The sequence below is a fragment of the Sapajus apella genome, unplaced genomic scaffold, assembly GCF_009761245.1.
Source record: "Sapajus apella isolate SASKATOON/1434 unplaced genomic scaffold, GSC_monkey_1.0 scaffold50, whole genome shotgun sequence".
Lineage (NCBI taxonomy): Eukaryota > Metazoa > Chordata > Mammalia > Primates > Cebidae > Sapajus > Sapajus apella.
This window is the reverse complement of record NW_022436990.1, coordinates 3,964,818-3,990,239: the sequence shown is the minus strand read 5'-3', so window position 1 is coordinate 3,990,239 and position 25,422 is coordinate 3,964,818. Positions and strand designations below refer to the sequence as shown.

General features: G+C 36.9%; 1 protein-coding gene across 3 annotated transcripts in view; it reads right to left on the bottom strand.

Annotated features, from left to right (window-relative positions):
• SEC23A (Sec23 homolog A, COPII coat complex component) overlaps nt 1–25,422 on the bottom strand; it is a 58,627-nt gene that overhangs the window by 12,014 nt on the left and 21,191 nt on the right. Inside the window, exons 8-16 of one of the 3 annotated variants that reach the window (XM_032242502.1) lie at nt 25,063–25,221; nt 23,716–23,831; nt 20,675–20,798; nt 18,780–18,860; nt 17,167–17,256; nt 15,480–15,586; nt 9,940–10,093; nt 3,676–3,753; nt 147–308 (exon numbers count right to left, since the gene is read on the bottom strand). In XM_032242502.1, the coding sequence (XP_032098393.1) occupies nt 147–308; nt 3,676–3,753; nt 9,940–10,093; nt 15,480–15,586; nt 17,167–17,256; nt 18,780–18,860; nt 20,675–20,798; nt 23,716–23,831; nt 25,063–25,221 (1,071 nt within the window). Of the gene's footprint in view, nt 1–87; nt 309–3,675; nt 3,754–9,939; nt 10,094–15,479; nt 15,587–17,166; nt 17,257–18,779; nt 18,861–20,674; nt 20,799–23,715; nt 23,832–25,062; nt 25,222–25,422 lie in introns of all 3 variants that reach the window. The other 2 variants (XM_032242504.1, XM_032242503.1) reach the window with 2 other exon arrangements.

Genomic DNA, 25,422 nt, shown 5'->3' with positions numbered 1-25,422 from the left:
GATCTCTTGACCTCGTGATCCACCCGCCTTGGCCTCCCAAAGCGCTGGGATTACAGGCTTGAGCCACCGCGCCCGGCCAATTTTCACTTTTTTAATGCCACACGTTACACTAAAAGACCAATTTACTTTTTTTCTGCCCCTCTTACCTCTGGTGGTCCACTAAAAGAATATGCATACAGGATAGGCTGAATCATAATTAGAGACTGGGTCAGATCTTGACGCATAAAATGATGACGATAATATGAACTCTCATCAGGACTATTGTTAAAAACTTGCAGGAAAGGAGATCTTCTTAAATGAAACATAAACTGTAAGATAAACATGTGAGATAGCTGTTACTGCTTTTAATATTACAACAGGTATTTACTATTAGCAAAAGCATTTGATTACAAACTATTATCAACATAAAAAAACATGTTATAATGAGAATGTTCTAATTCCTTCCTCAGAAAGGAATCCTATTCACAATATTTATCGGCTGCTTCAAAATAAAATTCTACAAGAAAACAAAATTAAAGAAATAAAAAAAAATTAAGTTAAAGTAAAAAAAGGATGGCTGGGCATGGTGGCTCACACCTATAATCCCAACACTCTGAAAGGTTGAGGAAGGAGGATGGCTTGAGGCCCAGGAATTGGACAACAGTCTAGGCAGCATAGCAAGACCTTGTCTGTATTTAGAAGGGGAAAAAGAAAAAAAGACAAAAACCCTTTGCTCAAATCTAAGTTACTCAGAGGCTGATGCCAGGTAGTAAACTATGACCATTCTTTATTTTTAACTCTTACCCCTTTGACCCTATCTTTGGGCTTTTTTATTACTACTCATTACCAACACCAAGATTCTAAGAGAATAAAAAATAAATTACAGATATTTTCTACTTTCTGCATGACTGATATGATTTTGGCTGTGTTCCCACCCAAATCTCACCTTGAATAGTCAATTCAAGTTTACTTGTCAAGGGTGGAGATAACTAAATCATGGAAAGCAGTTTCCCCAACACTGTTCTCATGGTAGTAAGTCTCATGAGATCTGATGGTTTTATGGTAGTAAGTCTCATGAGATCTGATGGTTTTATAAATGGGAGTTCCCCTGCACACGTTCTCTTGCCTGCTGCCATGTAAGATGTGTCTTGCTTCCTTTTCGCTTTCTGCCATGATTGTGAGGCCTCCTCAGCCATGTGGAACTATGAGTCAATTAAACCTGTTGGCCAGGCATGGTGGCTCACTCTTGTAATCCCAGCACTTTGGGAGGCTGACACAGGCAGATCACCGGAGGTTGGCAGTTCAAGACCAGCCTGGCCAACATGGTGAAACCCCGTCTCTACTAAAAATACAAAAAACAATTAGCCGGGTGTGGTGGTGCATGCCTGTAATCCCACCTACTCTGGAGGCCAAGGGGTAAGAATTGCTTGAACCAGGGAGGCAGAGGCTGCAGTGAGCTGAGATCACGTCACTGCACTCTAGCCTCGGTAACAGAGTGAGACGCTGTTTCAAAAACAAAGAAATAAATAAATAAATAAACCCCTTTCACTTATAAATTACCCAGTCCTGGGTATGTCTATTAGCAGCATGAGAACAAACTAATACAATGGCTTTTAAAAATTGTACTGGGAAGGGTCTATAGTGGTTTAAAAGAAAACTACATATATATATATATATATACCTATATAATTTCTTAATGTTTTCCCTATACCTAAGAAACAGTCTCCAGATTTTGTTTCACTGATTTTTTTCTCCTTTCAATTTCTTCCCTCCACCTACTCCTCACATGAAAGAAATCAAAAAGAGGAAGAGTTAGGCCTGAATAATGGACAGCTACATTGGGTTTTTGACAAAACTGATTAGGATCAGCCCCAAAGTATTCCCACTTGTCTTTAGTTACTCCTCTTAAATTCTTCCAACCCTCAGGTTCCCAGTGCCTATATGTTGTTCCTGCCTGGGACTCACTCAACAGTTTTCTCCCAACATGTCACTCACTGAAATTCTCATTCCTATTCTGTTTTCAGGATCCATAACCCATTGAGAGGCTCTTGCACCCCTTACCACTTCAGTCATTCATGTTTACTCACAGAAATGTCTAATTGGTAAATGTTAGGTAATATTTTGAGAATGAAGACTTCCCTTAAATTTGGTCTATGCCATCTTTTAGAATATTATCAGACTTTGAAAACGCAAAGGTATTTCTGGGTCCTCTGCTTCCTATTTCTAGGAAAGGGGGAAAGATGGAAATGTCCAGATCTCTCTTCAGATCTAAAAGCCCAACAAGAAGACTTGAGGCAGGGAGAGAAGAGAAAGAAAGGAAAGTGTAGAGAATTTAGTCAAACACTTAGGTTAATGTCCTCAATCACCTTCCTATTAGTTTCTGCTATAAAAATGACAAAACAGAAAGAATTTTGCATGCTTTAAGACAAGCAGATCTTGCCTTTTCCTGGTTCTCCAAAATCTTACCAGAGGTTTTAGGGGAGTCTCTCCTCTATAAGCACAGCATTTCTGGGTTATAGATCAATAAACAATAAAGGATCTTCAAAAAACAACAACAAAAAAAAAAAAACACAAAAACAGAGCAGCTCTGAAAATGAAAGCTCATGCTTTAGACAAAATTCTCATGGGCAAAAATATGAATTTCCACATCTCAATATTAAGCGTCCTTCCAAGTTAAGCTAAAAGGCCACCTCCTCCTTTAAAAGATATATAAAATCATCCATATGGAAGGATTCCTTTAAATTCTGTATATCTCTATAGCATTTCTTACTTTCTGTTCTGTGTTGTTTCTGTGTATTTCACATCTCACCCTTTACAGTAAAAGCTCCTTTTAAGAGGGATCCATGTCAGTCACCTGTATCCTCCTCAAGTTCCTTGCACATAGCACTCAAAACACACAAACTTAAAAGTATCTATCAAATCAACAGGAAGAATGAAGGGATAGATTCCACTGCTCCAGATGAAAAATATTCTATAAAGTAAATCATATTAGTTTCTTTTCTATCTATCTGGTCTGGCCCCATAGACTTGTTCTCAGGTGATGATACCATACTGTGAGACCAGCTAATTGGTAAAATAACCTCAGATGAAGTCCTTCTGGTACCACTATAATTAGGTCCCCTTATGTCAAACTGAAAACTAACCAGCCTTTCACCTAATGCTACCCACCGTAGGGGTCCCGTGTAAATCTCTACTCACCACAAATAAATGATTATTTACAAGGCCAGTATAAAAATACTATGCATTTTTCACCAACTACTCACAGCACAATATTAATTTCTTAGCTATCCCAAAATTTACCTAACAAAAAGAACCCAATAAAATAGGTTCTATAAAAAGAGCAATAAAACAGGAAAAAATAGGAAAAATGAGGCTCAATGCTGTTGACCACACAAGAAAAGAATATGGCTCTGGCTGGGTGTGGCACTATTAGTACTTTGGGAGGCCAGGCAGATGGACTGCTTGAGGCTAAGAGTTCAAGACCAGTCTGGGCAACATAGCAAGAAACAATCCCTACCAAAAAAAAAAATTAGCTGGGCATGGTGGTACACACCTGTAGCTACTCAGGAAGCTAAGCCCAGGAGTTCTAGGTTACAATGAGCTAACATCGAGTCACTGCACTCCAGCTTGGGTGACACAGTGAGACCCTATCTCTAAAAATGAAAAGAAAAGAATATGAACTTTTTACCTACTTACCTGTGGATAAAGGGAGAAAGTTTCTGAAAATCTGAAGGAACTTGGGTCATCTTTATGATATTCTCCAAATTTCTGACACTAAATAATAGAATAAAATAATTACTAAATAGTAATTTATTTTCTGGAATAAGAGCTAAAACTGTTAGTCACCACACCTGGCAAAATAAATTCTTAAAGGTAGAATTTCTGAGTAAAGGAAAGTTACCAACTGCCTTCTATATATAAAGTTATATAGCTGTTTATAAAGGTGGTACAGATTCATTCATCAGACCTATAAACATTAATGCTCTCCATTTCCCTGAATACTTACCAACTCTAAGTATTATTCTGTTTTTCTAATTCTTACCAGTTTAACAGGTAAAAATTGTTGTCTTGTTCTATGCTGCAACTTTGATTATATGGAAGATTGGTAACTTTTCCGTATGTTGACTGGTCACTTGCATTCCTTCTTTTGTTAATTCTTTGATCACGACCTTTTTTTTAACCCATTTTTTACCCAAATCTTATTGACTTGTAAGAGCTCTTATATATGAAAATTCTCACATTCTGTCATGCATATAACAAATGTTGGCACTAAACTCTAATTATGGTAGTTTACCAATCAGATTTTGTTTCATTTTAGTGTAATAAAAATATTTCAACACTTTTGTTTAATGGTTCCTGCCTTTGGTTTCATGTTTTAAAAAATCCTTCCACATCTAGCAGTTAAATACATATTAACCTATTTCTTGATAAATACAGTCTATAGCACAGATAATAATATAAAATTTGTATAATATATACATATAAATTTCTAATCTGTGGGTTGCCTCTTTCAAAAAGTTTTGAGCCAGGTGTGCTGACTCATGTCTGTAATTCTAGCACTTTGGAAAGCCAACACAGGAGGATCACTTGAGTCCAGGAGTTTGAGGCCAGCTTGGGCAACACAGTGAGATTCTGTCTCTACAAAAAATAAAAAAAATTAGTCAGACTGGACACAGGTGCAGTCCCAGTTACTCAGGAGGCTGTGGCAGGAGGACTGTTTGAACCTAGGCGGTTGAGGGTACTGTAAGCTATGATCATGCCACTGCAATCCAGCCTGGGAGACAAAGCAAGATCCTGTCTCATAAAAGAAAAAAAACAACTTTTTTTGAAAACCTGTAAAATGCTCTAGTATCAGTTACTTGAATCATGAGGAGCAGTCCTTATTTACAACCCAACTAAAACACTCACACAAATGGAAAACATAAACCTCACAACGTACTGAAGCATAAAGAAGGTATATCCAAGACCCACTATTTAAGTTATTCAGAAGTAGTAAGACTGGACAGATAAAGCAACAGTAACATGATTTTCTTGAGGAAAATTACATCTCTTACAAAAAGACTAATTCCTTCTTTAATTCAGCAATTATTTATGCATAAAGGCTGCCAAATAAAAGGACCTTAGGGGTCAGTACCTAACCCTTGTAAGAAAATAGTAATGACAAAAGTGGTATCTGTAAAAACAGCAAAACTAAAGTGCTTCATTCCATTGGTGCAGCAAGAGAAAACCTGGCTTGCAGGGAAAGTCCCAATAGTCTTAAGACAGAGATTTCCTGAGCCAAGTCTGATCAGGTGAAGTGTTTACCCACAATGGCTAGCAATGCAGCTAAAAGAAGAATACAATTAGTGGTTGATGGGTAAACCAAAGGTCAAAGATGAAGAAAAATCAGCCATCAATTTTAAGCTGTGAAACAGAAAAGGTCAGGAGGCAAAAAATGATAAGGAAGCAGGGAGCAGTGGCACAGGGCTATAGTTCCTGCTACTCAGGGGGCTGAGGTGGGAGGATCACTTGAGCCCAGAAGTTCAAGTCTAGCCTGGGTAAGTAACATGGCAAGACCCCATCTCAAAAGGAGGAAAAAAGAAAGAGATGAACAGATCCCTGAAGTTGGATGCGAGATGGATCTGAACAAGCGACTAAGCATAGAAACACTAAATCACGTGTGGATACCAGTATCTTATGTGATAAATGATTTAGGTGGTAATGCACTTTAGTTTCAGTAGCTATTCTAGAATGGCCTCATTTTCTTGTACTGATAACTTCACTGCTGAATTTTCAGCTATTACAACAACATCAACACAAATAGAGAAAAAGTTCATACTGTTTAGGTATTACAACTTTTATACGTTTTTTACTAAAGAAAAATCTAGGAAATTATATTAACAAATTTCATTGCCTCAATTTGGCATAGTAATACAAGCGTTTTCTTTTCCTTGATGACTTACTAGAGTAACTTTAATTAAAAAGAAACATCACTTTTTGTGTACTGTTTCAGAGATAGTGTGCATTAGAGAGCCAAATTGGTGCTGGCACCACATCTGTTTTGCACACCTTTAACATGAGAGCTCTTGCTTCCCTCAGTCATTATCATTAAATGGAGTCACAAGGCTCAACTGGTCTCTAGCCCCAATTGCCCTGCTGCTGTTTTAAATGCTGCAAAACGTAGAATATGTAGATTGGAAGTAAAGTACATTGTGAGGTTTATGTAATTTTGTAATTTTTGCAGTTGTCTTGTTTAATTAATTACTAGGCCCTTCTGTTTTACATTAGTGCCTGCGTTTTAGAAACATGTCAAACAATGTGGCAACTTTTGAAACTGAGGTATGAGACAAAGTCATGGAATAGACCTAAATGTCCATCAATAATAGACTGGATAAAGAAAATGTGGTACGTATACATCATGAAATACTATACAGCCACAGAAACGAAGAAGATTGGCTGGGCATGGTGGTTCACACCTATAATCCCAGCACTTTGGGAGGCTGAGGTGGGCGGATCACTTCAGGCCAAGAGTTCGAGACCAGCCTGGCCAACATGGTGAAACCCCATCCCTACTAAAAATACAGAAAAATTACCTGGGTGTGGTGGCACACACCTGTGATCCCAGCTACTTGGGAGGCTGAGGCAGGAGGATCACTTGAACCTAGAGGAGGAGGTTGCAGTGAGCCAAGATCATGCCACTGCACTACAGTGTAGGCAACAGGGCAAGACTCCATCTCAAAAAAAAAAAAAAGCAACCAGATCATGCCATTTGCAGGGACACAGATGGAGTTGAAAGCCATTACCCTCAGCAAACTAACACAGGAATAGAAAACCAAACACCACATGCTCTCACTTATAAGTGGGAGCTGACTGATGAGAACACATGCACATAGGGGGCAACAACACACACTAGGCACCTGTGGGGGACGGGGCGAGGGAGAGCATTGGGAAGAATAGCTAATATATGCTGAGCTATAATACCTGGGTGATGGGATATCTGTGCAGTAAACCGCCATGGCACATGTTTACCTATATAACAAACCTGCACATCCTGCCTGTGTATGCCTGAACTTACAAGTTGGAAAAAATAAAAAATTAAAAAACAATGTCGAAATTGAGGTGTGAAATGAAAGATACAAAAGAGAACAACTGTAGACATAAGCCTCCAGAGAAACCTGAGAATTCTGAAGAATTACAATCATATGAGTCATTTCAGTATACTCATGCAACAAGGGACACAAAAAAAATCCACTTTTACAAGGAAAATCAGTGGGTTTTACATGGGACAGTAATCCAAGTTGTACTATTCAATTTGTGTCACATGTGACAACCTACAAATTCAGCAATACCTCTGGCAAGATGGAAAATGCCCTTTACTACAAATCCCAGCAACTCCAGAGGCTGAGGCAGGAGAATCGTGTGAACCCAGGAGGCGGAGGATGCAGTGAGCCAAGGTTGCGCCATTGCACTCCAGCCTGAGCAACAAAAGCCAAACTCTGTCTTAAAAAAAAAAAAAAAAAAAAAGATGCAGTCTGAGAAAGTGAAAAGGTCCTATTTTTAAAAAGTACAATAAGTCAAAGTACCGATGACATGTCACATGATGCTGGCGGCATCTGTGTATAGTAAACTGAAAAATAGATTACAGAGTTAACAAGTTTCACTGATGTCATGTCAGATTTCTAATAACAGTGAAATTCAAGAAAACATTTTTGCTACAAAGAGAAACTTTTCTGCTGTCCTAAATAAGCAAGGGTCAAAATATACTTAATGTTACATCTATCTGGAAACAAAAAATCCACCTTGAAGGAACTGTGTTGGCATTTGTGCTGATAGTGTCCCATCAATTGTGGACCCCATGAGAGTTTTAATCTCTCTCGTTAAAAAAAAAAAAAAAAGTGGTAATATTATCATACTGCTGCTTTCCTCCTCTTCCCCCTCCTCCTTCCCCTCCTCCGCCCCCTGCTTCCCTTCCTTCCCCTCCTTCTCCTCCCTCTCCTGCTCCTTCTCCTCCTCCTTCTGATGGAATCTCGCTCTGTTGGCAGGCTGGAGTGCAGTAGCACAATCCTGGCTCACTAATGCTGCTTTTTTCAAAGAGGTACTAACATAAAGAAACTCTTGGGAATGAAATGAAAAAAAGTTCTGAACAATGCTACAAAAATGGCTAACTTTTTAAAACAAGTCTAGTTCACTCAAGAATTTTTTAAATTACATGAAAACCTACACCAACAACACAAAAACTGCCAGACACCAAAATTCGATAGCTTAGCAAACAGAGTTCTCAACAGGGTGTTTAAGCTAAAGATTGCATAAAGAAGTACCTTCAAAGAATTAATGGGCCAGAGGTTGCTGAACAGAAATGGAGCATTAAGCACTGAGCTTAGCCGGTGTGGTAGCTAATGCCTGTAATCGCAATACTCCAGGAGACCAAGGTGGGAGAGTTGCTTGAGCACAGCAGTTTGAGACTAGCTTGAGCAAAATAGTGAGACCCAGTCTCAACAAAATTTTTTTTAATTAGCCAGGCATGGTGATGGTGGCTCATGCCTGTAATCCCAACATTTTGGGAGAATGAGGTAGGAGAGTCATTTAAACCTAGGAACCCAGGAGTTCAAGACCAGCTTGGGCAACATAAGGAGACTCCATCTCTATAAAAAATCTGTAAATTTGCCAGGTGTGGTGGTATGAGCCTCTAGTCCCAGCCACTCAAGAGGCTGAGGTGAAAGGGTCACTTTAGCATGGAAGGTCAAAGCTACGGTGAGCCATGATCATCTTACTGAACTTCAGTCTGGGTAACAGTGAGACACTGTCAAAAAAAAAGGAACTAATAAAGTGCTCTATGTTATAATGCAAGTACAGTAATGGTGTTCTGGCATGTTAAAAACCCAAGTAAGCCAGGCACGGTGGCTCACACCTGTAATCCCAGCACTTTGGGAGGCCGAAGCAGGCAGATCATGAGGTCAAGAGATCGAGACCATCCTGATCAACATGGCAAAACCCCATCTCTACTAAAAAATACAAAAATTAGCGGGGCGTGGTGGCAAATGCCTGTAGTCCCAGCTACTCAGGAGGCTGAGGCAGGAGAATTGCTTGAACCCAGGAGGCAGAGATTGCAGTGAGCCAAGATTGCGACACTGCACTACAGCCTGGCACCTGGCGACAGAGTGAGACTGTCTCCAAAAAAAAAAAAAAAAAAAACCACCAAGTAAATCAATACTACTACTAACTTTATTAGCACATGCCTTAGTAATCAGAACCAGATTAGTACAGCCTTGTCTATATTTTGCATGTTAATATGTATAATTTTTCTACCCCAATTAACTTCTTTGTTTGATACAGGGTCTCACTCTGTTGGTCAGGCTGGAGTGCAGCAGCACAATCACAGCTCACTGCAGCCTCAAACCTCCTAGACTCAAGTGATCCTCCCACCTCAGTCTCTGGAGTAGCTGGGACTAGACATCACACCTGGTTAATTTTTTTTTATTATTTTTTGTAGAGATGGGGGTTTTGCCATGTTGCCCAAGCTGATCTTGAACCCCTGGCCCAAAGTGCTGGAATTATTGCCAATAGCCACCATTCCTGGCCTAATTTCTTTCAACAGATGCATATATAAGAGTTCCGTTAAAATGAAAGTAGAAAACTAAGACTATAGCAATGAAGAAATAGGTTAAAAAGCAATAAACATAGTTATAGTAGCATAGAAATAAATTTGGAACTAACCTCATTCCAGTCAATAAGAATTGAAAAACAACAGGTTACATAATTGTCACTCTTACATTTTAAGGAAAAACAGCAATCTAATTTACTGAAAGAGATTACTGAATTCTATTATTCATTACTGTGCTACTGTCTCAGTAATTTGAATATAAGTTTCTCATACATTATTTCAGACACACTGTTAAGTACTTCGAAAGAGATTATCCGCAACAAACATTTACTATAAATGAAAGCATACAGATTTAGAAAAGCACAGTGTTTACTTCTTACCAGTCGAATGAGCTGTCTATCCAGCCACCTAAGCACATCTGGACCTTCTTCTGTTTCTGCTCTATATATTGCCAGCCGCGCCATAAGAATGGCAGCTGCCTCCTGGTCAAAAGATGCAGCAATGTTTTGGATTTGAGTTTGAGCATCTGCCCAGCTAAAGACAATAAGAAAGCACAGAAATGCTGCTGAATTATTATATCCACCATATCATAGTTGGTTACCACACACATTTAAAAGATAAAAGATACAGAAACTACTTCGATATTTCAAAATTCCAATATTACTTAGACAAATTAGTTTTAGTTTTTTGTTTGGTTTTTTTTTTTTGGAGACAAGAGTCTCACTCTGTCACCCAGGCTGGAGTGCAGTGACAGGATCTCAGCTCACTGCTGCAACATCTGTGTCCTGGGTTCAAGCAATTCTCGTGCTGAGGCTGAGGCCTCCTGAGTAGCTGGGACTATAGGTTCCAGCTAAATTTTTTGTATTTTAGTAGAAACGTGGTTTCACCATGTTGCCCAGGCTGGTCTCGAACTTCTGAGCTCAGGCAATCCACCCACCTAGACCTCCCAAAGTGTTGGGATTACAGGTGTGAGCCACCGCACCTGGCTCAAATTAGCATTTTTTTTTCAAATCATTAATAGCAGTTTTAGTATAGTATTCATTGTTTTTCAGGAAAAATATAACCAAACCTAAAGAAATCTTCCAAAGTAAGCGTAAAGGCAGGTCTCCAATCACATTCCTTAAAACATTTTGTTTTTTGTTTTTTTTTTTTGAGATGGAGTTTCACTCTTGTTGCCCTGGCTGGAGTGCAATGGCATGATCTTGGCTCACCGCAACCTCTGGATCCCAGGTTCAAGCGATTCTCCTGTCTCAGGATCCTGAGTAGCTGGGATTATAGCCATGTACCACTACACCCAGCTAACTTTGTATTTTTAGTAGAGATAGGGTTTCTCCATGTTGGTCAGGCTGGTCTGAAACTCCCAACCTCAGATGATCTGCCTGCCTCAGCCTCCCAACGTCCTGGAATTATAGGCGTGCACCACGGTGACCAGCCAAAACATTAAGATATTTACTAGTCCAGTCACCATGGTGGCACACATCTGTAGTCCCAGTTATTCAGGAGGCTAAGTTGGGAGAATCACTTAAGCCCAGAAGTTTGAGTTCAGCCTGAGAAACAGTAAGACCCTATCTCTAGGCTGATTGTGGTGGCTCACACCTATAATCCCAACACTTTGAGAAGCTGAGGCAGGCAGATTGCTTGAGCTTAGGAGTTCAAGATCCGCCTCAGCAACAAGGTGAAACTCCATCTCTATTAAAAATACAAAAACTAGCTGGGCGTGGTGGTGCATGCCTGTAATCCCAGCAAATCTAGAGAAGAGAATTGCCTTAACCTGGGAAGAAGAGACTGCAGTAAGCCAAAATGGCACCATCGCACTCAAGCCTGAGTGACAGAGCGAGACTCTGTCTCAAAAAAAAAAAAAAAAAAAAAAAACCTTTAAAGTCATAAAATAAGGAAGTTTAAAAAAAACAAAGTTTTTTTGTTTGTTTGTTTGTTTTTTTAAGAGACAAAGTCTCACTCTATCATCCAAGCTGGAATGCAGTGGCATGATCATGGTTCAAGTGGTGCAATCTTGATTCACCTCAACTTCAAACTCCTGGGCTCCAGCAATCCTCCCACCTCAGCCTGCTGAGTAGCAGGACTACAGGCGCGGACCACCATGTCCAGCTAATTTAAAACAATTTTTTTAGAGATGAAGGTCTCACTACATTGCCCAGGCTAGTCTTCAACTCCTGGACTCAAGTGATCTTCTTGCCTCAGCCTTCCAAAGCACTGGGATTATAGGCATGAGCCACCACACTTGGCCATAAAATGATTTTTACAAGTAAAAATAATAGCATATATGTATGTCTATACACATAGATATTCATGTCCCTATATCCAACTTTAAAATTTCATTTTTTTAAATTTTGTTAAAGCAGAAATATAGAAATACAAAAATAAAGGCTTTTCTCTCAGCCTAAGTAATTCTTGTTTATTCCACTATGAATAAAGTGCCAGAAGTTTCTCATTGATCTTTCAATCATTAGTTATAAAAATCACATATTAAAATTACTTTGTATTCTTTTATCTCCAGTTAATACCCTGACTAAAACCAATTAAAAGTTAATAAGTAAAAATTTCAGTCTAAGGGATTAATTTGATATTACACATAAAATAGCAGCAATTTATTAAACCCAAATGTTGTATAAATCCAATCTAGTCAAACTGATCCTGGGTAGACATGGCAATACATTTTATCTGTTTGTTTGTTTGTTTAATATTTCAGACATAGTGACCAGCAGGACTGGCAATACTTAATAGACTTCCTGAAAATAAATCCTGAACCACTTTTACATATAAGAGTGATCCTAAGGGAACTCAGGCAGTAGCATGTTTAAAATTCTTCTCCCTTCTTTCTGTATTTTTAATGTTCTTTCAGTAAGCAAATAATTATTAAATGTTTCCCAGATGGTTGAAACATGTGAATTATCTCAGTGTAGTAAACAGTAAGAAGCAGAAAAGAATGAGAATGTATAAAAGACGACACTGGTAATTTTGAAAGTTATGTTTTAATGCAATTTAAAGACTTCATGTTTATACTAATAGTTTAGTGTTTTATTAATTTTAAAAATTAAAGAATTAAAAGCAACACTGTTTGAATCAATACTTTCTCAACTTGACTGACCATATTCATTTGCCTTAATCTAAACTACAAAGGTGACATTTTTTTATTCTGAAAATATAATGGTACATAGAGGAATTGCATTGTAAGTGAACACATGCAAATTTACTAATTATTATTTGTTTGGACATAAATTAAAAGATATGCTCTTAAAGTCAAGTTTAAAGGGCTTCTGGACATTGTAAAAATCTGTCTTCTACATTTCCCATACCCTTCACTGTGATTCTTACAATTTTAGTTTAAACCAAAATTCCTAGATCAAAGTTACTTTCTATATAAAAAATAGAGTAACTTTGCCTTCTCAGGAGCCTTTCTTTTCATATGGCTTACTCACTTAACAAAAACACTTGACTAGGCCTCTAAAGTGATATTCTTAGTTTAAAAAACAAAAAACAAAAAAAACAAGGTGCTCTGTGGAAATGGTTTGGATAAGTTGACTTGAAAAGATGGATGCTTTTGGTAAGACACAATGCAATAAATGGCACCATAACACACATTATCTCTCTGCAAACGGCCTCATAAATTCTGTGCAAACTGAAAATATATAAGTCCATAATATTTCTCACAAGACAGCACCCTGTGTCTTGAAAGAGTAATCTCATCTTTTAAAAATTTTCATATTAACGATATTTCAAACAAATACAGTAAGAAGAGCAGAAAAAACTCCTATATATCTATCACCTAGATTCATCAATTGTTAGCATTTTAACACATCTGCTTTATCAGTCTCTCTCTCCATTTATATACATAATTTTTGGCTGAACTTTTCTAGATTAAGCTGGAGATATTATGACCTTCTGCCCTAAATATTTCCATGTATATCTCCATGGAACAAAAAAGTCTCTTATATAGCCCCAATTATTAAATTCATGAAATCTAACACTGATATAATGCTATTGTCATACAGAAAGACCATATTCATATTTCCCCAATTGTCTAATAATGGATTCTAAAGCTAATTTTTCCCTGACATCACATTTTATCTAGGACCACACACTGGCATTAGTGGTAATGTTTCTTTAGTATCCTTTAATCTGGACCAGTTACTCAGACTTTCTTTGTCTTCCAAGACATTTTTGAATAGTATAAACCAGTGACTTTGTAAAAAGTCTCTCATGTGGTATGTCATTGTTTCCTTAAGCAAATGTTCTGAATGTCCAATTTAGTGCACACGTGTGCGTGTGTGTGTGTGTGTGTGTGTGTGTAAGAGGCATAAATAAACTGAGAAGTTTGCCAAGAATCAGTACTTCCAGGTTCCTTATCTGAAATCTGAACAAATCAAAGGGAAGGTTAGTTGACATTTTTTCTTCAAATGAATAATGTATTCCCTTGACATTGTTCCAGAATGTTAAGTCAAAGCAAAGTAACAGAACAGGACACTAAATCTATGTACAATCCTGTGCTAAGTAACAGATCATCCAACACAACTAATACTCAGTTCAAATGTTGGGTTCATGTCCATCACTCATCAAAAGTCTAATGATTTTCAGGAATGAAGCTAGAGTTTAAGTACAGTTAATGAAAATGAGAACTACAGATGCCCTCCTTGTCCACTGTCTAGAGACCATGACTAAACTGGGTAAGTTTATTGATCAACACTTTCCCTATCCAGACAACCAAGTTCAAGACAAACAGTTTAGAGATCAAAGCCTGTTTACTTCTAGATTCACCTCATCTAAAAATCTCCTCCTAACCTCATTCCACAATTATTTTCCTTTTGTTTTATACTTCACAAATACATAAAGATACCAAAGTAGCAAAGAAATAATTTTTTCCTAATTCTTAATAATAAGAAGAGTACTAAATTCAGTTCAATTTGTTGTCTCTGCAAATGCTGGGTAAAGAGCACATGAACAAATACACACCTTATTTAGAGAATCTATCACAAAGATAGGAATAAGAAAAGGTATCTGTTGTGCCTACTTATCCCTTGTGGGGACCCTGCATATATCAACAAATTAGGGCACAACTATCTTACACAAAACACTACCCTATAGTCGAATCTGTTAGATAGAGACTTTATCTTTTACGGTCTCAACAAGGCTAGTCAAAGTGTGGTATGTGAACCAATGTCATGAGGTAAGAAGAGGAACTGAGAATAAATACTTAGAAACTGAGCAACTTCAAAAAGTAATCTTATGTCTTATTAATCTAAGAAACAGTTTTGTTTTAAATCAATTTTTTAATTTCATTTTTCTAGTAATTCATTTTTATTGTATTTAATAAAAGCATCTGTACCCAAAAGATTAGGAAAGAAAACACAACTGGCCCTTTACCACAGACAAGGTGAGGACTAGTCTATACCACACCATCATATAGGAGGAGGCTAACTATGTTCACAGATTCTCCATTCATGCTCTCCGACAACGGAATCTACCCCACAAAGCAGAAACTGAGTAAAGGCTTAATAAATAAATTAACTTACTAACAACACTTGAAAAATAAAGCTAAGAATTTTTATCACTAATTGAAAAATAATGCGATTAATTATTGTGCTATATCATTTATACATATAATGAATTATATATATTATGGACTACTGTAGGGAAATGCTTGATTGTTCTCCTCTCACATGAATGAGGTAAATAAAATAATATTTTGAAGGGCGTGTCTTAGAAGTACTTTTTAAAAATTGCTCTTACAGTTCTTGGCAATGAATACTGTAGCAAACAAGCTGGGTTAGAATGCAATAAAATACTATTCGTCACGAATATTCACTTGCTAGTCATGGATGTCACCCAAAATAGGAATCCAGTTTAGAAACAGAACCCAGTTAGTCGTGATTTGAAAATCAAATCTCTAACAAATGCAACTTACTTCCTAGCAATGGTGGTCACTCGGATGCGTCTCTGCCCACTTGAATGCTGATACTGAGTCACAAACTGGATTGCACCACGGCCTCCTTGAGGAATTGGAGCATTGTGCTATATAAAAATAGTGGAGTAAAACCTAAGCGAAATTTACTATGCTGTTGTCATATAATCACAGGCTACGTGTCCTAGCACTAAAAAAATTCATTCTAAAATTGATTAGAAGGATACTTATTTCAAGTGCATACAAAACAGTTACGAGTTGTTACACAGAAGAGGAGAAATTAATTGGGAGAGGAAGAAAATAATGAAGAATAAGAGAAGTAAGTCCTGCTAGGAAATCAAATTTTCAAGTAATATATAAGCCAGAGGTACATGAAAGAACAAAGAAAGGGGAGACCACAAAGAAATTAACAAACAAGACCTAAGTGAGTCCATTTAAGCCAAATTGCATAGGTTGAATATCCCCTATCCAAAATGCTTGGGACCAGAAACGTTTCAGATTTTGTATTTTTTCAAGCCTTATACCAAGTGAACATCCCCAAATTAAAAAATCCCAAATCCAAAATGTTCTCCAATGAGCATTTTCTTTGAGTGCCATGTCTGCATTCAGAAAGTTCCAGATTTTGAAACATTTCAGATTTCAGCTTTTCAGATTTGAGATATTCAACTTATAATTAAATAAAGAGAAATTGAGCTAAGTCCTCCTCCCCTAGATATAAAAGATGAAAACAGGCTGGGCGTGGTGGCTCACGCTTGTAATCCCAGCACTTTGGGAGGCCAAGGCGGGTGGATCACCTGAGGTCAGGAGTCCGAGACCAGCCTGACCAATATAGTGAAACCCCATCTCTAAAAAGAAAAAAAAAATTTTTTTTAAAGATGAAAACAGAACTTTTAAGAACACAATCATATGATGAACAAATAACCAATGAAAGATTAATGACAAGAAACTAATAGTAATATATAATAATTATCATCAGAAAAGAAATATAAGTAGTCAATGGGAAAACTTTATTCATGCCCTCTGACAACAGACATTCTTGCTTTGGTTTTTTTGTGTTGTTTTGTTATTTGTCAATAAGAGTCAATATATTTCTTATAAATTTTAATGTTTAAAAAAAACTATTGCACCTGTCTTAGGAAAGCTGTTAATATTTTGTGGTTCATTTTATGCCTAAAATCTATTAATACAAATTTGTATTATTCTTCAATGTGATTAATTACCTCCTGTAGCAAAAAAAAAAAAATCTTTCCAAATATAACTACTTTCCAATCTTTGTCTATGGACTTTGACATATCAGACTTTCTTATAGGAGGACTTATATATCATTATACACTTTGTGACAACTAAGAAGAGCTAGACATCTAATTGCAAAAATGTGTAACTAGAAGGGAATTTTAAATAACTGCCTTTATCCTTCAATCTTATATTCAAAAAAGAAGAAAGAAAACAGACTGAAAGTTGGACTACCCAAAGTTTGGCGTTTGTAGGTTTCCCTGTATTTCTATTACAATGTCTCCAGCAAGGAGTTTAGCCTTGAAAAATGAAAAAAAAATGACAAATATAAATTCCAATACAGAAGATAAATTTTGGGTCATATTTACCACAGGGAAAAAAAACATGAACTATTCATGGCCTAAAGTATGTACTTATTCAAAAATACATTTTGATAGTCAAATGTAGAAAGCCATACCTGATTGACAACCTCGAAATATATGGCTAAGGTTGTAGTGGGACTAAGTCCACATATCTTCCACTGACAAGTGCCACCTGTTCCTATCTCCTGTAAAAATAAAATTTAGCATGTTTGAAAACTAGAAACACAATTTAGTAGTAGTAGTAGTAGTAGTAGTAGTAGTAGTAGTAGTAGTATTTTTGAGATGGAATCTTGCTCTGTAGCCCAGGCTGGAGTGCAGTGGTTCGATCTTGACTCACTACAACCTCCGCCTCCCAGTTCCCGTTTCTAGCAATTCTCCTACCTCAGCCTCCCAAGTAGCTGGGATTACAGGCATGAGCCACCATGCCCAGCTAATTTTTTTTTTTTTTTTAGTAGAGATGGGGTTTCATCATGTTAGCCAGACTAGTCTCGAACTCCTGATCTCGCGATCCACCTGCCTCGGCCTCCCAAAGTGCTGGGATTACAGGCGTGAGCCACAGCGCCCAGCCACAATTTATTAATTTTATATTAAGGTGAGAAAGGAAAAAGACCACAGTAAAAATAAAAAAGTCATGTTTCAAGTTAACTCAATGATGTTAAGAGCTTAAAATGTTTTAAGACCGTAAGTATATTATAAAATAAAATTAAACATTTTTTACATAATAAAAAATAAATTTTACATAATAAAAGTAAAATTCAAATTCTTGCTAAGTACGTTACAAAAGTATTAATATAAGTTCTTTATACTGTTGTCTTCAAAAGCATATGTTATTTAACAGAGCAATTACAACATTATAACCTTCTATCCAACTACTTGATCTATGTAAAGAAAAACTGATTTAACATGTAATATATGCATTTAGGAACACAGGTTCTCTGAATGAGAATTGTTAAGCACTCTGATTCCCAAGAAAATGGCATATAGATAAACCCTAACCATATAAACTGCTTATACATATTAATTTTTTAACTTTGTCATTTTTAAAGTTGATTACCTGCTTTGCATTGTTTGTCCCATCATCCTCTCTACAGCTACATGATTCTACCATTTTAGAGTGCATTATATCTCCATTAAATTGGATAAGAAGAACATAAGGAACAGAAATTCCAAATCTGGCTATTGTAATTCGGTTACTTTTTTTAAAATTCTGGTAACAAAAATCAATCTAGAGCTAATTTTAACTTTCAGAAGTCTCCAAATTTCCAAATCATGAGTTTTTGTTTTTGTTTTTTGGCACACTGGGGCAAGACATAATTTAGGCATAAAAAAATAGAACACTGATGACAGTACAAAAGTTTTAATTTAGGGCTGGATGGGAAAAGGGTATGCAGAAAGAGCAACCACAAATAGAGGTATACCAATAGGAAGCTGAACCACATAAAGCAACCAATATAATTTTGAAAGGAATGCTATAGGCTCCCACCCCAAGTCTTTGTTGGTGCTATCTGGTGCATTTACTGTATTTTCTTTTTTTCTTTTTTAGGGGGGATGATGGGTGGGGAATAGGATCTCTCTATGTTGCCTGAGCTGGTCTCTAACTCCTGGGCTTAAGCAATCCTCCTGCCTCAGCCTCCCAAGTAGATGGGATTACAGGTGCAAGCTACAGTTCCTGGCCCTGTATTTTCTTTTTAGAATAAAAGTGACTTACATTTTCAGACACACAGGGTCCTTTAGAACTGAGCGACACACAGGGTCCAATAGCTCCTGAAATCTTTATTTCCCTTGAGGTCTGCAAAATAAGAATATAGCATGTTCGGTTTCCTCAAAGGTAAGTTCAAATGTTCAACTACAGGTATTTAAGAATATAAGATATTCATCTATATTTAAAACAAGCCAATGAAAATATACTAACATTAAAAATAATCAATCAGTGAGCATTTCTATGCTCACTGCCAAATTTAAAATCTGGTACCAACCTAATTTCAGTCTTCTATTTCCATTAGCACATAGTGGGTCTCCATTTGGGAACCTCATTCTGACTTCACACTCCTACCTACCCACCCAAACTCACATGTCCTAATCCAAAATCTCAGACACCCTATTCTATTTTTCCTCCTACAGAAAATCCATCACCAAAATTGGCCTCTCCCCAGTCTCTCTGCCACCAAACTTTAAGCTATCACAATACCTTCCACCTAAAACCAAAAATTAGAAAGCAGACTTTCGTTTTCTTAATTGAGATGACATATCCAGAATACCACTGTCAGACGAATCTTACCCAAAATACCTAGTATGATTTCTGCCTACATATGCTTCTCCATAGTACAAACGACTCCTCCAAATTTAAGCTATAAGCTATTTCCCCCCATTCCAACACAAAGCATCGACTCTCACAGGGCAGTTTTCCAAAGATACAATGCTGATTCTCATCTCTATGCCTCTCCTCACACTGGGTTCCTAAATAAAATGCATTATCCTCTGACATCTTTAAAACACAACTGTAAGTCACACTCCCCTAGAATAAATTGTCCTATATATATTCATTTTTCTTCTCTAAACCTTTATGGCACTTTTATAATTTACTATTATGTCATTCTATTATATGCACTGTTTTATCTTTTCCTGCCTCTCTATCAAGACTGTTTCTCTATAGCAAGATCTGTACCTTAGATATCCCTAGACATGTGTGTAATTTCCCAGCATAACATTGGGCATGTAGCAAGCATTCAACAAACAATAAATATTTAATGAAAATTCAAAATTAATGTGCTTAGAATTAATTTAAATTAATAAGAATCAATTAGGATTAGAAGCACTAAGCCCTGGGGTATTTGAAATCAATGATAGAATTATGTAGTAACAACTAATCATAAAACAATTACTGATTATCCAAAAGGCAAAAAGCAGTTTCCTGTTGAGTTAGATAACAATTCCTATCATTAACCTAGCACTAATATAAACAGATTTGGCCCTACAAAAGATAAAACAGCCAGGCGTGTTGGCTCACGCCTGTAATCTCAGTGCTTTGGGAGGCTGAGACAGGCAGATCCCCTGAGTTTGAGACCAGGAGTTAGAGACCAGCCCAGTCAACATGGTGAAACCCCATCTCAACTAAAAATAAAAAATTAGCCAGATGCGGTGGCACACGCCTGTAGTCCCAGCAACTTGGGAGGGTGAGGCTGGAGAATCACTTGAACCCAGGAGGCAAAGGTTGCAGTGAGTGAAGATCATGCCACTGCACTCCAGCCTGGGCAACAGAGGAAGACTCTGTCTCAAAAAAAAAAAAAAAGAAAAAGAAAAGAAAAAAGATAAAACATACCTTAAAGATTTAAACCCTATATAAAGAAACAGTAAAAAGTTAAGGAATATTTCACCAATATTGTTCTACTTTTCTAACAATTGTTCAGAAATGCTCAAGTATAGTCTCATACACTTAATGATGACACTCTTCAGGTGAAGAAAATCTCTAACTCAGGTTTCAATATAAAATAATTACAATTTTGAAAGCAAATATTAAATTTGATTAATGCCATTTAGAATTATACTCAAGCCTATAAGTTGTCTCTTGATAACAGAACAAACACATCAAGTTTTGGTTCTTACCTTTATTTCTAGTGTACCACCAAAGCCCATTTTAAACTGTCCATGCATGTCTTTGGTAAAGACTCTTTGAAAAGTTTGTTTGAATAAGGAAGTATTGAAAGAATCACCCATTACCATGTATCCTCTGCATGGAAAGAACAAAACAACATACTTGACACAGTTACCGAGTCCATGTGTTAAAATCGTAGAAGAAAAAAATGTACTGCATTATTAATTTTTAATATTCAAATATATAGGAGAATATCCTCACCCCACAAATAATCTCAATTCCGAGGGTAACAGAGTGCCCCTTACAGGCATTTGTCCTTGGTAATTTTAAAAAATTCTTCTTTAAATAGGCAATACATCCACCATATTACAATACTCAAAAGGTACACAAGGGAATATAGTAACAAATGTGTCTCTCCCAGCCATCACCCAGTTCTCCATTTTGGTGAAGATACCTAACAGTTTCCAGCATGCATTCTCTTTTCTTTTTTTTCAGACTGGGTATCGCTCTGTCACCTAGACTGGAGTGCAGAGGCACGATCATGGCTCACAGCAGCCACAACCTCCTGGGCTCAAGTGATCCTCCTACCTCAGCCTCCCATGCAGCTGGACTACAGGTTGTGCCAACACGCCCAGCTAATCTTTCTGTTTTTTTGTAGAGATAGGGTTTTGCCATGTTGCCCAGGGTGGTCTGGAACTTCTGGGCTCAAACAATATGCTCACCTCAGGCTCCCAAAGTGCTAGGATTAGAGGCGTGAGCTACCTACCTGGCCTATTCTCACTCTTAAAAACAAGTATGTGTGTGTATGTATATGCATGTATTATCTGGTCACATGAAACATTCATGTTATGCCGAGCAAATGAGAATGGAAGAAAATTAAGATAGTATTTTCACTTTATGCATTTACTTTAATTTTTTTTCAATAAGCATATAACTGCTTTTTTAATTTAAAAAAGTTTTTTAACATTAATTGGAAAGTGAAAAACTATTTTGATACCATTCCTTCTCTAGCTGTCAAAAATCAGTTTTGCAACAACATATCATGTCGGTGAAGCTACAGAAAAGCAGGCACTCTCATACACTTCTGCTGGGAATGCAAAATAGTACAAACCCAGTACAGCGCAACTCAAGAATATCTAACAAAATTATACATGGATCTCCCCCTTAATCCAGCCACCCCACTAACAGTAATCTGTCCCAAAGATACTCTAGCAAAACAAAAAGAGAAAAACAAAATATATGCCACAAGGTTATTCACTGAAGTACTATTTGTAATAATAAAAGTTTTTCCTTTTTTAAATACCCCATTTTAAACACAAACTCAGAATAATAGAAAATTGAAAACAATCCAAATAATTATGTAATTAGAGACTAGTTGAGAAAATATCACATCCACACAATGCAGTAATATACTGCTACAGACTGATTTCTAGGATATAAGTGAAAAACAAAAAGTAGAGAAAGATGTATAAAACATTCTGTTTATATAAAAAGGCGTATATACATATGCATACAAATATTTAGATATACTTCCTCACATTTTTTAAATATTTTAAGTATTACTTAAGTATCAATAAAAGAGACAATCAAAAATCAAAATAGGCAAAAAAATAAAACTGATGTGATATAACTAATTGATCATAATTTTACTTTTGATACTATTAAAAGTTTTTATGTTATCTCTGATGCTTATTAGATATTGTATCCTTTTAAATATTTTTATTTATGTTGCTGGTATGTAAATACATAATTAAACTTTGTACACTGACCTTGACCCAGAAGTCTTGCCAACTTCACATATTAATTCCAATATTTACAGATTCTTTCAGATTTTCTATACACGTTATCTATGATGATCTATGTTATCATTATACCTGATAATGCATCCTAGATTAATGACAATTTATATACAAATATCCAGAACAGGCCAGCGCGGTGGCTCACATCTGTAATTCGAGCACTTTGGGAAACCAAGGCAGGCAGATCATCTGAGATCAAGAATTAGGGACCAGCCTGAACAACATGGAAAAACACCGTCTCTACTGAAAAGACAAAAAATTAGCCAGGCGTGGTGGCACATGCCTGTAATCCCAGCTACTCAGGAGGCTGAGACAGGAGAATTGCTTGAACCAGAGAGGCGGAGGTTGCAGTGAGCCGAGATCACGCCATTGCACTCCAAAATAAGAGCTAACCTCCGTCTCAAAAAAAAAAGAAAAAATATCCAGAACAGGCAATTATCAACTAAGGCTGAGAGGGTAGTGAGAAGGGAAAGGAGGGAATAATGGCAAGTGATTGCTAATGGGTACAAAGTTTCTAGGGTAATGCAAATGTTCTAAACAAATTATGGTGATGGCTGTGCATCCTATGAAAATACTAAAACCATCAAATTTTACATTGTAAATGGTAAGTTTATGGTACGTGAATTATATCTCAAAAATGCTGTTAATATAATAAAACAAAATAATGACTTGAAGATATCAAAGTGAGCTTTACAAACAGTCTTGAACCTGCCAGGCGCAGTGGCTCATGCCTGTAATCCCAGCACTTTGGGAGGCTGACGCGGGCGGATCGCCTGAGGTCGGGAGTTCAAGACTAGCCTGACCAACATGGAGAAACCCCATCTCTACTAAAAATACAAAATTAGCCAGGTGTGGTGGCACATGTCTGTAATCCCAGCTACTTGAGAGGCTGAGATGGAAAAATCGCTTGAACCTGGGAGGGCGGATGTTGAGGTGAGCAGAGATCACGCCATTGCACTCCAGCCTGGGCAACGAGAGTGAGACTCCATCTCAAAAAAAAAAAAAAAGGAAAAAAAGAAAGACACTGGATTGGACCTTTATAACTCCATATTTTAGAAAAAATTTATAACTCTGTATTTTAGAAAAAATTTAAAGGTGTGCTTTACTGAAAGGTGTACCAAAAGCTATTACAGATGTGTTCCCTGAAGTGGTGGGAAGATGACCTTTTTCCCTAAATGGTCATTATTGGTTTATATCAGCAAACGTCATCATTTGCTTGTAATTACAAAAACTATAAAAGTTTAAATACATACCCAGTAAGATTGGGACAGCACTTCATCTCCAGGAGACCTGTCTGATCTAATGCACATGCATAGATATCAATAACGTGGCCAGTCGTAGCAGCTCGATTAGCCAGTGCTTCAAAATGCTACAAAAGATTTTTTAATTAAAATAATATACAAAATCCTCCTTCAATCTTTTTTCCATTAACGGATAAAAAAAAAAAAAATATATATATATATATATATATATATATATAATACTGATAATGACTATCAAAAAAATACAAGATGATACAGTACAAACCAAACTAAAACTGAACTCTAGAGAATTAAACAATTAACAGAGACATTAACAAACAGAACCAATAGGCTGGGCGTGGTGGCTCACACTTATAATCCCAGCACTTTGGGAGGCTGAGATGGGTGGATCACCTGAGGTTGGGAGTTCGAGACCAGCCTGACCAACACGGAGAAACCCCATCTCTACTAAAAATACAAAAATTAGTCAGGCATGATGGTGCATGCCTATAATCCCAGCTACTCTGGAGGCTGAGGCAGGAGAATCGCTTGAACCCGGGAGGCAGAGGTTGTGGTGAGCTGGGCTCACACCATTGAACTCCAGCCTGGGCTCACGAGGTCAAGAGATCGAGACCATCCTGGTCAACATGGTGAAACCCCGTCTCTACTAAAAATATAAAAAATCAGCTGGGCATGGTGGCACGTGCCTGTAATCCTAGCTACTCAGGAGGCTGAGGCAGGGGAATTGCCTGAACCCAGGAGGCGGAGGTTGCGGTGAGCTGAGATCGCGCCATTGCACTCCAGCCTGGGTAACAAGAGCGAAACTCCATCTCAAACAAAAAAGAAAAGAAAAGAAAAGAAAAAAACAAATAGAACCAATATAAGAGAGTCAAAAATTAATATCAAACTGTACTTACACAAACCCAAAAATGGGAAGTTAGATGAACATAAAACAACTCACAAGAAAACGGACTATTTAAGCTATGAACAATATTCGTATCTGAAGAAAAAATTAAGGACTGCCTCTTGGAAATGAAAAACTGAAAAATGTGAAAACAACTTTTCCTAAAGAGAAAGACATTCTTTAACATGAATATTTAAAAAGGCATAGAATGTTTCTCTCAGGAATGATTTTTAAGGAGATACCTACTGATACCTACTATTAAATGTTTAACTATTTCAAACCAGAAAAATTATAACAAGTTATCAAGAAAAAGTGAATATTTCTCTAATTCCCAATATCAGTTATAGTATCAAACTGTATGATATCAATTTCTATCAAAAACTATTTTTATTCTTCTTCTAGCAAATGAATGCCTGTTTTCCAATAAGGCAAAAAGATTTAAAAGTCAAAATTACCTTAGTTCCTTTTTTAACATATTTGGCATTGTCTTTTTCAATGTCATGCCACGATCTTATAGGTGTCTTTAACTCATCTCCAACCACCATTCCAGGCCCCTGGGTAGCAGGACCGCCAATGAACATCATGATACGAGCACCAGTATTGGGAAAAGTACACTATCAAAAAACAAAGTTAAGAGTTTAAAAGAAAACGTATGGATATACATTTCTGATAATGGTTTATATATTCCTTCTAAATAAGAGAAAAGCATATATTTTCTAAGAAATAAAATAATCAAATGTTTACAATGAAATTTAAAAACAAAGGTGAACAACTTTTTTTTTTTAATACCATGGTAAATGGTAGTACATTCCTAA